This window comes from Sabethes cyaneus, chromosome 3 (genome assembly GCF_943734655.1).
Source record: "Sabethes cyaneus chromosome 3, idSabCyanKW18_F2, whole genome shotgun sequence".
Lineage (NCBI taxonomy): Eukaryota > Metazoa > Arthropoda > Insecta > Diptera > Culicidae > Sabethes > Sabethes cyaneus.
The window spans coordinates 158,112,160-158,125,760 of NC_071355.1; the positions used below are offsets into that span (position 1 = coordinate 158,112,160).

The 13,601-nt window shown below is 39.9% G+C and overlaps 1 protein-coding gene across 1 annotated transcript; it reads left to right on the forward strand.

Moving 5' to 3' along the window:
• Nucleotides 1–1,241: 1,241 nt before the first annotated feature.
• LOC128743591 (homogentisate 1,2-dioxygenase) lies at nucleotides 1,242–12,016 on the forward strand. The gene is made up of 4 exons (XM_053840193.1): nucleotides 1,242–1,256; nucleotides 10,608–11,061; nucleotides 11,124–11,657; nucleotides 11,712–12,016. The coding sequence occupies exons 1-4, from the start codon at nucleotides 1,242–1,244 to the stop codon at nucleotides 12,014–12,016; spliced, it is 1,308 nt and encodes a 435-aa protein (XP_053696168.1).
• The last annotated feature ends 1,585 nt before the right edge of the window (nucleotides 12,017–13,601 follow it).

Here is a 13,601-nt window from a genome sequence, read left to right on the forward strand (position 1 = left end):
TGTAATTTTCCGAAATTTGCCATACAAAAAAGTATCTTTTTAAACTTTAAGCCTTTGCCTTTCCGCGCCAATTTTCAACGCCAATAATATGCCATTTGCCATTACTGCAAAACACATTGAGGATTTATTTTAATTATTGACCTATTATTTACCTGATGAACTTTTTCGGCGAAAATGGTCAATAAGTCTTGGTATCATAGAGAAATTACTAAAATGAACTCTGTCCTACTTAGAATCCGAATAAAATGAGATTAGTTTGACATAAGAAAAATGAATTTCTGTATTCTTGACTCTAGAAACTTCGCACCGAATTTGAATGAAAATTAATTTAATTACTTGAAGTCGATAAGCAAGAATTTTCAAAAAAAATCGTCTTGTTTGTTTTTCTGGATAACTGGTATATTTTAAGCATGCTTCCCTCGTCATCGAATTTGCACAATATTTGTTTATTTATATACCAACAAGTTTGAATACTGTTATTGCCGCCATAAACAAACCTGTTGTGATAAGAAAACAGTTTTCTAATAGGGGAATCTCTTGTACATATACATAGAGACAGCTTTATGATATTATTAACCTAATATAGATCCAGCATATTTTAGCAGTTTCATTTTGTTTTTTATTTACATATTTATATGGTAAGAATAAACGTATAACACGGAGAATTGTTTTTATTTAAGCAAAGCTTCACAATACTGGCACAGTATCCTGATTACGGGATACCTTTAAAAGCATCTTTCAAAATAATAATCAAGGTATTGCTCGAGATGTAAATTTACGTGACAGACATATAGCGCATGACCAGTATACGAATATCCATTAGTATCCAAGAAACAGCAACCAGCCCTAGAAATTTTCATTCTACGATCTTCTGCAGAGTTAATTCTGTCCGAATACCTGTCTGCGGTGCCAGTAAACATTCGACCCCTTGGGTAGGGTGCGCTTAGTAACACACAGACTGACTGCATACCTCTATTTATGCGCGATCAACAAACAAGAATCCGGTTTGATCACTTTTAGTTGACGGCGCAGCGATGACATCGAAAATTCACTGCCGGATTATAACAGGTCTGCCGGTGCTGCAGACTAGTGCGGTATGCACGAACCTGCTACGATCAGTCGAGTTCTGGGAGGCCGAGTGGATAGATTGGAACCCGAGAAACAGAAGAAATTCGCCGTACTTTTTTTTGGATGGTGTGGTGATAACGTTAGTGAAAAATATTTGAAGAGATAAGAGAGTAATGCCTGAATATAAGGTGAGCTTTGTGATAAGAAAGATTTAGGAAGATGTTTGGCCATTCTGAGTTTAAATTAAAAAGCATCTCAAAAAATAGCGATATGATACAAATTAGGTGCCTACCGTAAGGAGTCATAATTCCGCGTGGCTAGCCTTTTGGTGTCTAATTCCGTGCACAAACAGTCAATAATGTCATCCCAAGCAGCACATTATTTCTGCCACTTTCAGTTGCAGCAACATATTTATGACTGGAATCAGTCATATATCGGATGGTACAACCGTTTGGTAACAACTCTGCTAGTAGGGGAATCTATCAGAAAACCTCCAGCTTAATGCCAAGTGCATGGAATTAGGCGCCGCCCGAAATTAACGCTCCTCACAATATATCTTATGGCAGCTAACTTATATTGTTGCGCAGTTTTATCATCATGATTCCAAATGAAAATTCACGAAAAAGTGACAAAATTGGTACCTTTGATATAAGATCTAGGTGGGATAGGTATATTGGTCCTATTTTCACTACAAGCATCCACTACAGTTTTTTTATAATTTGATAAGACAGAAGTTTTCTAATAAGGGAATTACTACAGTTATAATAAATGGCTATATCAACCGTATTTCAAGCGTATTTTGATTGAAGCATAGATGAAACTCACTGAAGTTAGAAAAATTCCGAAATAATTGTTTATCATTGGAGATATAGATGCTCGTAGTGAAGATAGGACTAATATAGGCAATTGGACTTGGAATTTATTGCGCTTGACCCTTTTTAAAAATTTTGGTCAGCCCTAGCCTGAGTTCGGGTATCGGGCTGGTCTGATCACTGAATGCAATTTACCTACTGACCACATGTATGTATGCAGTTTTAAAATAAAACTGAAAACTCTTAAGAAAAACAATGGGTGTGATAGAATGTAATAACAGTAATGTGAGCAATCACATCTCAAAATGAATTAACCGAGTTTCGTCTGCTCTGTCGAACTAGTTAACTGACGGGTTTTATTTACATATTTAGTCCGCTGCTGCAGCGAAAATAGTTGAAATGCACAGTGTTTATAAAACTTACCATACATACCTAACTGGTATAATTTTTATTATTTAGTCGCATATCAGTTAAGAAGCAAACATCGCCCAAATTATTCTATTTTAGAAAAGGACGCTTTTCGGCTCTCTTTTCGAGGAAATTGTTAATGCAAATCAGTTCGTAAAAAGTATTATCGTCATCGTCGTGAGAAGCATAGAGCCGGGTGATTCGTGCTGTTTCAAGCAGTCGTCTATATTCAACTCGATCTCAATCTCCATTCAACTCGTCAACTTCTCAGGCGTCTCAAGACGCAAAACACTTTCGATCTGGTCAAGCCATCTTGCACGCTAAGCGCCTCTTGAAGAGAACCATTTTTGTAGCGCAGTCGTCCGGCATCCTTACGACGTGTCCGGCCCACCGCAGTCTACCGACCTTCGCCAGAGGTCTTATGGGAATCTCTCCAAGTAAACCGGTTCGTTCATGCTGTAGTTCGTGTTTCTCGTGGGTAACTGGAACTGGCGAACTCTCCTCAAATTTCTGTTACCTTCGTTAAACGTTACTTGACTGAGAAGATATGGCGAATAGAACCGTTCTGTTAGGAGGTCCTTCAGGAACAGTACATCGTTTATTTTTCGTCTGCAATCCAGCGAATTTAGATTTATTAATCTGCACAGATCTACATATGGTGCTAAACCATCACGCCAACCCAGGTTACGAAGTGCGAATCGAACAAATTTCTTTTGGACACGTTCCAATCGCTGTTTGTGGATATTATACTGAGGTGTCCAAACAATTCCTGCGTATTCCACACTTGATCGTACCAAAGCTGTGTACAGTGTCACAATTGTATACGGATCATCAAAATCATTTGCATAGCGTTTTACTACACCGAACATTGAGAAGGCTTTCGAGATCACTTCATCGATATGTGCGTTGAAAGACAGTTTCTTGTCCATAATCACCCCCAGGTCGCGTACTGTGTCCGATCGTTGTAAATCGAAATCTCCTATGTGATAGTGATGTGTGACATTCGAGAGCTTATGCGAGAAAGTTAAAACGCTACATTTCGAACTGTTGATCATCAAACCACATCTGTCGCAAAATGTTTTGAAGTTGTCCAAATCAGCCTGTAGCTTGCAACAGTCAATACTGTTCTTCACCGGGTAAAACAATTTCACGTCATCGGCGTACACTAGCACGAACGCATCATTAATGTACTCAGGTAAATCGTTCATTAAAACAATAAAAAACAAGGGGCCAAGGTGGCTCCCTTGCGGAACTCCAGAATTTAGTTCGAAGGTTTCGGAACAAGATCTATTAAGTTTGACGAATTGTTTCCTATTTGATAGGTATGTGTAAATCCAGGTCAACATATTTCCAACGATTCCATTTTTGTTCAAACAGGCGAACAAAGCTTTGATACTCACAACGTCAAAAGCCTTTGACATGTCAGTATATACCGTATCAACTTGATAACCGTTTGCCATCCAGATCTTAGTTCTTGACACAAATTCTGCTAGGTTGGTCGCAATTGATCTTTTCTTTAAGAAACCGTGTTGGTGATCTTTAATCTTTGTTTCCAACCATAGATAAAGGCGATCATAAACGAGGGATTCAAATAATTTTGGAATGGCTGATAAAATGGCTATTCCACGGTAATTTTCTACATTCAATTTACTGCCCTTTTTGTGAATAGGAATAATATGGGAAATTTTCCACCAGCCGGGGAAATATCCATGTTGCAGGGATTTATTGAATAAAATATGCAGGGGGTATATTAATCCTGATTTCCACATTTTAAGTAGTTCATTCGGAATTCCGTCTGGGCCCGAACCTTTCTTTGCATCAAGTTTATCGATTTTGTTACTAATTTCCTCCAGTGACAATTCTGACAGTTCGGAATTGTCGCATGATGTCTATGGCAAATGACGTACAGAATGTAGCATCGATATTAGATTCTAGACAAACAATTAAAGATAAGTTGAAAGTGCATTTTATGTAATTTATGTTATAAGTTTTTTATGTCTGTGATTTTTTTTAATATCCTGTGGATGAAGGGCAAGACCCATATATCCGGATTCCCATAAACAAATAAACAATGCCATTTGTACTCCGCCAAACATCGTCCGCAGTCCCTTCCGCACTAACACGACAAGGGCTCGTATGTTCTCCATGAGTAGGCCCGAATTCCCGCTTGAATGCTGGAACGCTGAACCTGCTTACTAATATTGTTGTCCGCGGTCACCAGCGATCTTAAATACACGAACTCAGCTACCACTTCTAGTTCGTCGCCGTCAACGGTTACCGTCTGTGGAAGGCGCGTGGAGGAGACAATTGTAAGTTAGGGTTTAACTTTTACAGAATGAGCATGCAAGACTTACCTTCACCCCAGGGGCTGCCTACACTTCCGATCTTCCGAGAGTAATTTCACAAAGTCACCATCCCCTCCCTCGTGCCGCACTCTATATCGCTCTAGATCCACGGATTGCACGGCGAGGCCAACACTTGGCCCACTCGTCACAGCACTTCAGCGGTTCCGATTTTGCACCGATCCTTTCGCGTTGCGGACTGGCGGTGTGCTCCGGAGTCGACCCACTAATCGGTGGCCACCCAATTCCGTGGACACGTGGTTTCAGTTTCGCGCTCTTTGTCACTTCACTACGTTATCGAACTACTGGTCAGGGATCGGCCAGCTTGTAGTAATAAAAACCCGATTCACGCTCCTGACCCACCGACACAGCTATAGCGAAACGGCTATCGAGTATTTCCGCGACCGACTTTAACTCCGAAAACTCCGAAACTCCGAAACGCACTAGGTAAAGCAAACTTCAGACAGCTCGCACGTCTGAAGTCGATGAGGGATCAAGCCCAAGAGACCGAAAGCCTGCCGTTGACTTTTTTTCCTACTGCCGCGTCCCGAGATTTGTGCGTTTTTTTCTCTTTTCTTTTATTGGAAGTTCCGCTGCTACCAAGGCTTGGTAGCGACGGCGTCTCGAGGAGGGGATTTTTTTGAAACATTTAACAATACTAAGCCTAACTCCTATCAACCAACCAAATATACATTTTTTTAAATATTTTTTTATTTAATTTTAATTTTATGGGACTTTATGTTACACAATCTGAACCCCTTTCTTTCATGTATTTGATCTTCGACGCATTTATTTTTAGCTCAATCCTTCTAGATTACGCTTTCAGTCTGGTGTAGATTGCGCTCCGCAATAATATCAAAATCATTTGCCAAGCCTAGGAGTTTGCCACTTTGATCAGTCGCGACAATTTGTCCGGAAAACCGTCTTCGAGCATTTCTGCCACAGCTGGTCTCGATCGACTTTATCGTTTGCTGCTTTAAATTCAATAAAGAAGTTATGCGTGGGCTCGTTACGCTGCTGACATTCCTGCAAGATCCTGTGAAACCTGCCTGATAATTCCCAATGAAACTTTGTGCTGTCTTTGACAACCGGCGCAACAGGATCTGGGAGAGTTACTTGTAGGCGCCGCTTACTACCGCTATACCGCGATATTTGCTGCAGCCGAGCCAATCACACTTTTTGTAAATGGGACGAACCACTCCTTCCATCCAATCCTCCGGCAGCTTTTACTCCTCTCCGCCTAATTTTGAAAATAACCCAGTCTAGAACCATTGCCATCGTTTTTCAGTTATGTTTATAAAGCACTGCTAGTAGGCAGCCCTTACCGGCGACTTTGGTAAACATCAGCAACACGATTTCTCGTTTGGCTTCTTGCAGATCAGGCGCTGAGGCATTACTATCTTCCATTGGCACTCCTATGTTAACTTCCGTTCCGCTTTCTTCTGTTACTTAGCCAACTGCTTCGACCTGTCGATAAGCTCGCGTTCGCTTGTGATAAGATTCCCTCGCACATCCCCAGAGCCGGCGTTAAAACGCGTGAGACCCTGTGCAGATTAAGCAGCGAGACCTTTTTTGTATGCCAGAATGGCATTGGGTTAAACGGCCACTGTGACAGTCTTAATGACCGTCTTTTACGGCAGGCTCCAATTGCTCTACACAGTTTGCGGACTGCTTAGATCGTTTTTGTACTACATGCTTGATAAGATCAATGACCTTTTAGAATTTGGGCTCTATGCTCGTCTGTTGTGTCTAGTCAGCAGTCTCGTGCTTGTTCGTAGTTCATTACGAGTTAAATTGAGTTTTTTGACGTAGGACTACGTCTTTGTTTACTATGCTGGGACTGGGTAGCACTTTGTGAAAACGAAAATCGAAGTGTAACGTTTGAATGAAAGATTTCAATTGCTAATAACTAATAAACTACTGAACGAAACTGAACCATTTATATGTCGTTGGATAGATAAAATGACCAACAATTTTATGGTAGTGGGGGTAAGAGAGCAATTTTATGGAGAGCGTAAGAAGGGGGGCTCCTATACAAAAGAAAAGAAAATTTCCTAAAAAACTCGATCAAGCGAATCAAGCAAATGGAACCAAATGTGGCATGTCGGGGTTTTAGAAGGCATGATTTTTTTCCATGGTGTACGGAGACCCCTTCCCCTCCTATAAGAGGGGGGGGGGCTTCCATACAAATGAAATACAAATTGTCTCATAACTCTAGAACTAACCAAGCAAATGGACCTGGAAATTAAATAAAAAAGAAAACTTCTGTTCGAAAACAGACACTGAGGAAGCCTGCAAGTCGTAGGCGAAATACATATCTGTCAAGAATAGTATATACATAGTAGAATTAAATTGAATAAGTTTTCTTTTTTATTTAATTTCCAGGTTTCGTATTCTACTAAGGCGCTCCAAAAACTTCACTCAAGCAAATGGAACCAAATTTGGCATGTGGGGGTTTTTGGAGGCGGGAATTTTTTCTATGGTGAATAAGGACCTTTGCCTTCTTTAAGAAGGGGGGATCCTATACAAGTGAAATACAAATTTCATCATAACTCGAGAACTAACCAAGCAAATAGAACCGAATTTGGCATGTGGGGATTTTTGGATGCATGAATTTATTTTATGATGGTTTGAGACCCCTCCCCTGTGGTAGGAGGATAAGGACTCTCATACAAATAAAACAGAAATTTTTGCGTATGTGCCATATTTTCTGCAATGTAACAAGCGGTAAACTATGAAAGTAAACTAGTAAAACCTTCTTGGAGCAAAGGACAGTGAATCGATGCCGCTAACTTACGTGCCTGTTACCATTAATGTCAAAAGAAAAGGACATTCGAATGGCACGTCATATTTGCGATGAACAAGCGATTTTTAAAAGTAATCTCTATCTCCTAATGGTTGTAGGCGTTGTACTTATGAACAGCGTTACCAACCGGTTTTTACGAAAATCTGGAAAACAAGAATAAAAGTGTCTGGAAAAGTCTGGCTGCCATTTGCTCCAATGAAAGACAATGTTTGGAAAACGTCTTTTTTTGTCTGATTGGGCATCAAAAAGTCTGGAAAATCCAGACAAATCTGGAAGGTTGGCAACGCTGCTTATGAACCCCCGTCCACGTATTTTCAAAGCCACCATTGCATTCAATGAAGAATTGAATCTGAATATTTCGCTCTTCTCTTTTAAACAATTACTTAAACAATGGCACTCACAGATTCTTATAAACATACATATGCCAGAAATGCAGTTTACATTAGTCTTTGATCTAATGATCTGATATAGTCCTACGTCATCCTTTTGTATAATCCTTAGGGCTGTATACCTTGTAGGTTTTTAGCTATGGTAGGATTTGGGTAGGTACACTGTTTAACTGTTTAATCTACTAGCTTGTGACGGAGTGCGTCGGCCAGCAGTGACCAAAGTAAGGGAGAGAGAACTCCTTCTTATGGTCTTGTGAACATCCCTTGACCACCGATATCGTATCTGCCAATGATCATATGCTTTCTCTGCTCGAAAGCATTGCTTGAATCCAGCGCATTGTAGTGTTAGTGGTTCCGTTTTGAAAGAGAGCCGTAATAATTGAAACGAAGGACGTGTACTCGAAAGCTCCTTCAATATCAAGGAAAGCGCAAGTGCGTCTCTTGATATTTGAGCGATTTCTCGATTAACGATTTATTGGTATCCATGGAAATCAATGGAAAGGAGAGTTCCAAAACTCATGGTGGATATAGTTATCTGTGATTTTCTCCATCAACTTAAGAAGCGATGATGTCAGACTTATTTGTTTGAAAACCTTATGCCACTTTCTCTTCTTTTATCTCCCCCGTCTACTTTCCAACAACACACCTTCTACTTTCCGGTAATTTTCCAGGATATGTCTCAAAGTGAAAGCTCGAAAAAGGTTAATGCGCTCGGATATTATAACGCCGTCCATTTTCTGTAACTCTCACCCCTATTCTGTATTTCGAACGAGTTTATGTTTCGTTCGAAACTGACATTTCGTTCGAAAAAACAGCGGTTCGAACGAAAGATCTTCATATGAAAAAACAACTCGAACCAAATATTTGCCAAGTCGATCGAAATATTTCAACTCGTTCGAAATACAGAATATGGGTGCCCTACAGATGTCATGTTTCATTGTGTAGCCCTTACGAGCTTGGTTCAACTTCTCATTAAACCTGCGGGAATCATTAGCTCAGAATAGTTCTAATCCTTCACGATCTCTGTCTTCCTTCAAGCTCTTTTTACTTCTCAGAAACGTGGTTAACTGTGTCCTTGCTCTTCGGTATTTGGCAAAGTGCGTCTCTGATAGCCGAACGTATTCATAGCATATCATTTCCTAAATTATTGTTAATAATTTTTGCTTCTGAGGCCCTATGGTGGTTTAGAATATTATCATTGCCTCTACTTTTGAACCACTGCACCAATTTCAATGATTTTCGTAGTAAATGAAAAGTATTTATTGAGCTTTTTAGCAAAAATAGTGTTGTAAACTAAACTATGCGACCGATTTGGCCACCGAGTGCAGCTTATTAATGGGACCTCAGTTTAATCAATTGATTTACTGGATGGAGTATTTTGCGGTTTCATCATTAAACGAGAGTAGGGAGAAGTCCCCCAGCGCCAGATAGTTCCCAATACCGGACACTTCTGGCTTTCATAGTTCAAATGGTGCACCTTAGTAGATAATATGATAAAATCAATAAAAAGGACAAAAAATTACCATGTGATTTTATAGGTCAAAATCATTCATCAAAACAGAGATTTGTTAGTTTTTATCTACCGCCGATCGAATTGTTATGTTTCGGCTAATTTTCGGAACAGCATTACAGTATTATACGGTCGCATAAAATTTCGTTTTTCAAGGCACGTCGTTCGTTCAAGGCACGATGGACACGAGGTAGACGGATTTTTGCGACAAGATCTTGAACAACCCTTCTTTCTCAACTTGCATTTATGTGCAGCGTAATAGGAGAAAACAAAAAAAAGCCCAAAAAAGCATTAAATTTTCTTCCTGAACAATTGAAATTATATTAAAAGTCATTGCGTGATCTGTCCATAATAGGCAAGTTTGCATTAATCTACGTTTGTCCTCACTAATAATGATTTTCCTGTGCCGTCCAGTCCGAACATGTTCTATTTTATTAGCCTCCTTATTTGTGCAACCATCAACGCACGAAAATGGATTCACAATAGCCAGCCCCTGTATGCTATGTTTGGGAAGTTGCGAAATCTTGGAGAAAATAACTCGAAAGATAAGCATAGCCATGGGTATAAACGTCCTTCAGTGCTTGACCCTTCTTTATTAACAGACTTCGCAGTCGGTTATTAGAGCACAGGATAATTACAGAGATAGTGCAACGATCCTTCTGGCTCTTTAACAACACTGCCCAGTTGAGATTCTAACAAACGACAATTGGCTTGTCAGACCAGCGTCGTACCCCGAAGCTACTGCCCTGTTAGCTGCCTCGACAAAATATTTAAAATAAATCTTTAAAAGTAAGAAAACACCCATCCTGACCTTCAGCCAACATTCCAAATAAATCTTGAAAAGCAGCAAAGAGAAACTTTTCCTAGCAGACGGTCTAGATATTGATTAGACATAGTAATATTGTACCCTGGAACAATTGATTCTATGCTTGGGAAGTTAAGAAATCATGACCAAACAGCATGGTGAATTTACATATTATTTATTACCAATTTCAATTATTTACTAATTAAAATGTGGTGTGTTTTCTAAACGAACCAACTTGTAGACGAGTTTCTGATTTATTGATGTAAAATTCTGACCACTTTTTGTTTTTTCAATATTTTATACGGACTCCATCAAACCACGTGATTACGAGTTTTAACCAGCTTTTTAGGCTGAATACTCCTATGTATCGAATGACTCTTTCATTTTCTAGAAAACTTATGGAAATAAAAACCAAACTTATTGTAGAAAGTAGAAATAATTACATAAATTATTTACATTACCAACAGTACCTATCCGGCTTCGGATCTCACTTCTCATCTGAAGATCCTCGTTGCCCGAACGCTCTACCGGAAGGACAGAATTCTCCGCAAAAATGCGCCTACGGTCTATACGCCGAGCAACTATCTGGTAGTGCCTTCACCGCTCCTCGGACTGAAAACACACGCAGCTGGCTTTACCGAATTCGACCATCAGTGGTTCACCAACCCTTCGAGCGACACGATGTAAACCCATTTCTTACCGTAAACTGGGACGAGCAGCACCCGAATCCTAATCAAATGCGATGGAATCCGTTTGATATTCCAACAACAGATAAGAAGGTAGATTTCATCACCGGTTTGCGTACTGTTTGCGGCGCCGGTGACATCCGCAGTCGTCACGGATTGGCGGTACACGTATACCTGTGCAATAGCTCGATGACCGATACGGCTTTTTATAATAGCGATGGAGATTTTCTCATTGGTAATAATCACGCGTTTAATTCTTGTAGCTTCATTAGAAAACTAAAAATATCGAATTTTCAGTTCCTCAGGAAGGATCACTAGACATCACAACAGAATTTGGGAAAATTTATGTGAAACCAAACGAGATATGTGTGATCCCGCAGGGAATACGATTCAGTGTAACCGTTGACGGCCCGACACGAGGATATGTACTAGAAGTGTATGATGGACACTTTAGATTGCCCGATTTGGGTCCAATCGGAGCCAATGGACTTGCCAATCAACGTGACTTTCTATCTCCTACGGCTTGGTTCGAAGATCGCTCCGTACAGGGCTTCAAAATGGTATCTAAATATCAAGGAGCACTATTTGTGGCCAGCCAAAATCATTCTCCGTTTGATGTGGTTGCTTGGCACGGCAACTATGTTCCATACAAATACGATCTGGCGAAATTTATGGTCATAAATTCGGTAAGTTTCGATCACTGCGACCCAAGTATCTTCACGGTATTAACCTGCCCAAGCACACGGTATGGAACGGCGATTGCAGATTTTGTCATCTTCCCACCGAGGTGGTCCGTACAGGAGCACACATTTAGACCACCCTACTATCATCGTAAGTATCAGTTGGCCTAACCTAAATCGGGTATAATAATTTCTTATCTTTCAGGAAATTGCATGAGCGAATTTATGGGTCTAATTTTCGGACGCTATGAAGCGAAGGAGGGTGGCTTCCTGCCGGGGGGTGCATCCTTGCACTCTATGATGACTCCGCACGGTCCCGATCGTCAGTGTTTCGAAGGTGCAACTAATGCTGAGCTGAAACCGGAACGTATCGCTGACGGTACGCAGGCGTTCATGTTTGAATCGTCGTTGAGTATGGCCGTTACCAAGTGGGGTGAGGAAACCTGCCAGAAGCTGGATGCAAAATACTACGAGTGCTGGCAGTCGTTGGAAAAGAACTTTAAAATCTAAGCAGTTCCCGCGGTCGGTTCGAATGAGAGGGCACTTTCGGCATCAAAACCAAAACAAAATAGTGCTTCATTGGAGCAAAAAGTTGTATTAGATTCTCTGTCTCTCACTTTCGTTCGGCTGTTATGAAGCAATTATTATTAAAAACAAAACTCTATAATTTAAGTGTCTTGATTCGCCCTTTACTAGATTTAAATTTTGTTACACTTCCTTGTTTTTACGCATTTTCTTTTAAAATTGTTTTATGTTACGTTAAGTTTTGCATTCGCGGTTCGCATGCTTCCGTATTTCTAAGTACGCATATATAACAGATTAAGAACGGTTTATTTATTATAATTCATAGATCAGCTACTAATCACTTTTGTCTTTTGTTGTTTAAGAAATAGTATCGAATAAAGAAAATTATTCAAGTAACCCACTTTTTATGTTTGAAACTTTTTTTTAATATTTTCGACCGTGTGCGATTTGCAATGATTAAGACTAAAACAACTAAACAACTAAAGCAAACGAAACGTTTCAAAATAGTAATAAGAAAAAACTTTGAACTCGTTGAAGGAATTATGGAGTGACATATTTGATTTTGCTGGCGTACTCAAAAACTCAATCTGTAAATCGAAGGACAGTAAATTTGAGTAATTAAGCGTGCGTGTCTGTCGGTAACTTTGTTAATTTAGCATTCAGATTGTATGGTATAGGGTAATCCATCCATTTTGGATACTTCCATTTAATTTTGCCGTAATTGTGCAAAATAGAGTATACTGTTCAAAAGCGATGGATTATCCTAGTTTACTTAACTAAAAATTATATTGCTTTATGGTGAAAAACTTGAATTTTAAAAACATGATATCATTTCACTCCGGACCGGAAAATATTTTAATAATGCCAAGCGGCTTTTTAGAACAGCTAACTGGAATAATTCACTTAAAATAAAAATTGAATTCAAGCAAAGCACGTGTTTTTGTGTTCAACAATATAATATGATTGTATAACATTCCCCCGAACACCATTCTTCAGAAACTCATTATCCTGGAAGCACTTCCCAGAACATGCCATTCCCTGAAAATTTCCCAGAATGAGCCACTTATTAGAAAGCTATGGTAGATTATTCGATCGAGTCACTAGGGCCACCAGTCGTGAGATTAAAAGGCGTATTATCAGCGGATGTTGGGCCTTTTACGGACTCCACAAACACTTACGGTCGAACAATTTGAGCCCCCGTACAAAGTGCACACTGTACAAAACGTGGACACACGGCACGAAACGTGGACTTTGCTAGAAGAGGGCCTACGAGCACTCGGAGTTTTCGAACGGCGGATTCTATCTTTGCCGGCGTGCAAAAGAACGGTGTATGGAGGCGAAGAATGATACGAAGAAAGAATACGTTGGGCAGGACATGTTGCTAGAATGCCGAACAACTTTCCTGCAAAAGTGGTTTCCATATCGAATTCGGTAGGAACAACACGAAAAGGGGCACAATCTTTTAGCCTCCGTAATGACTTACAGTTCAAAATTATTATTCGGCGAAGCCGCTTTTATAGAAACTTCAAACCGCTAGTGTTACTCCACATACTGGAGTTCGGGCTATTGG

Excerpts from the sequence above, each read along its gene's own strand:
- LOC128743591 (XM_053840193.1), top strand. Across the intron at positions 11,062-11,123 it reads CGATGGAGATTTTCTCATTG|TTCCTCAGGAAGGATCACTA; the intron begins GTAATAATCACG and ends TCGAATTTTCAG. Across the intron at positions 11,658-11,711 it reads TAGACCACCCTACTATCATC|GAAATTGCATGAGCGAATTT; the intron begins GTAAGTATCAGT and ends CTTATCTTTCAG.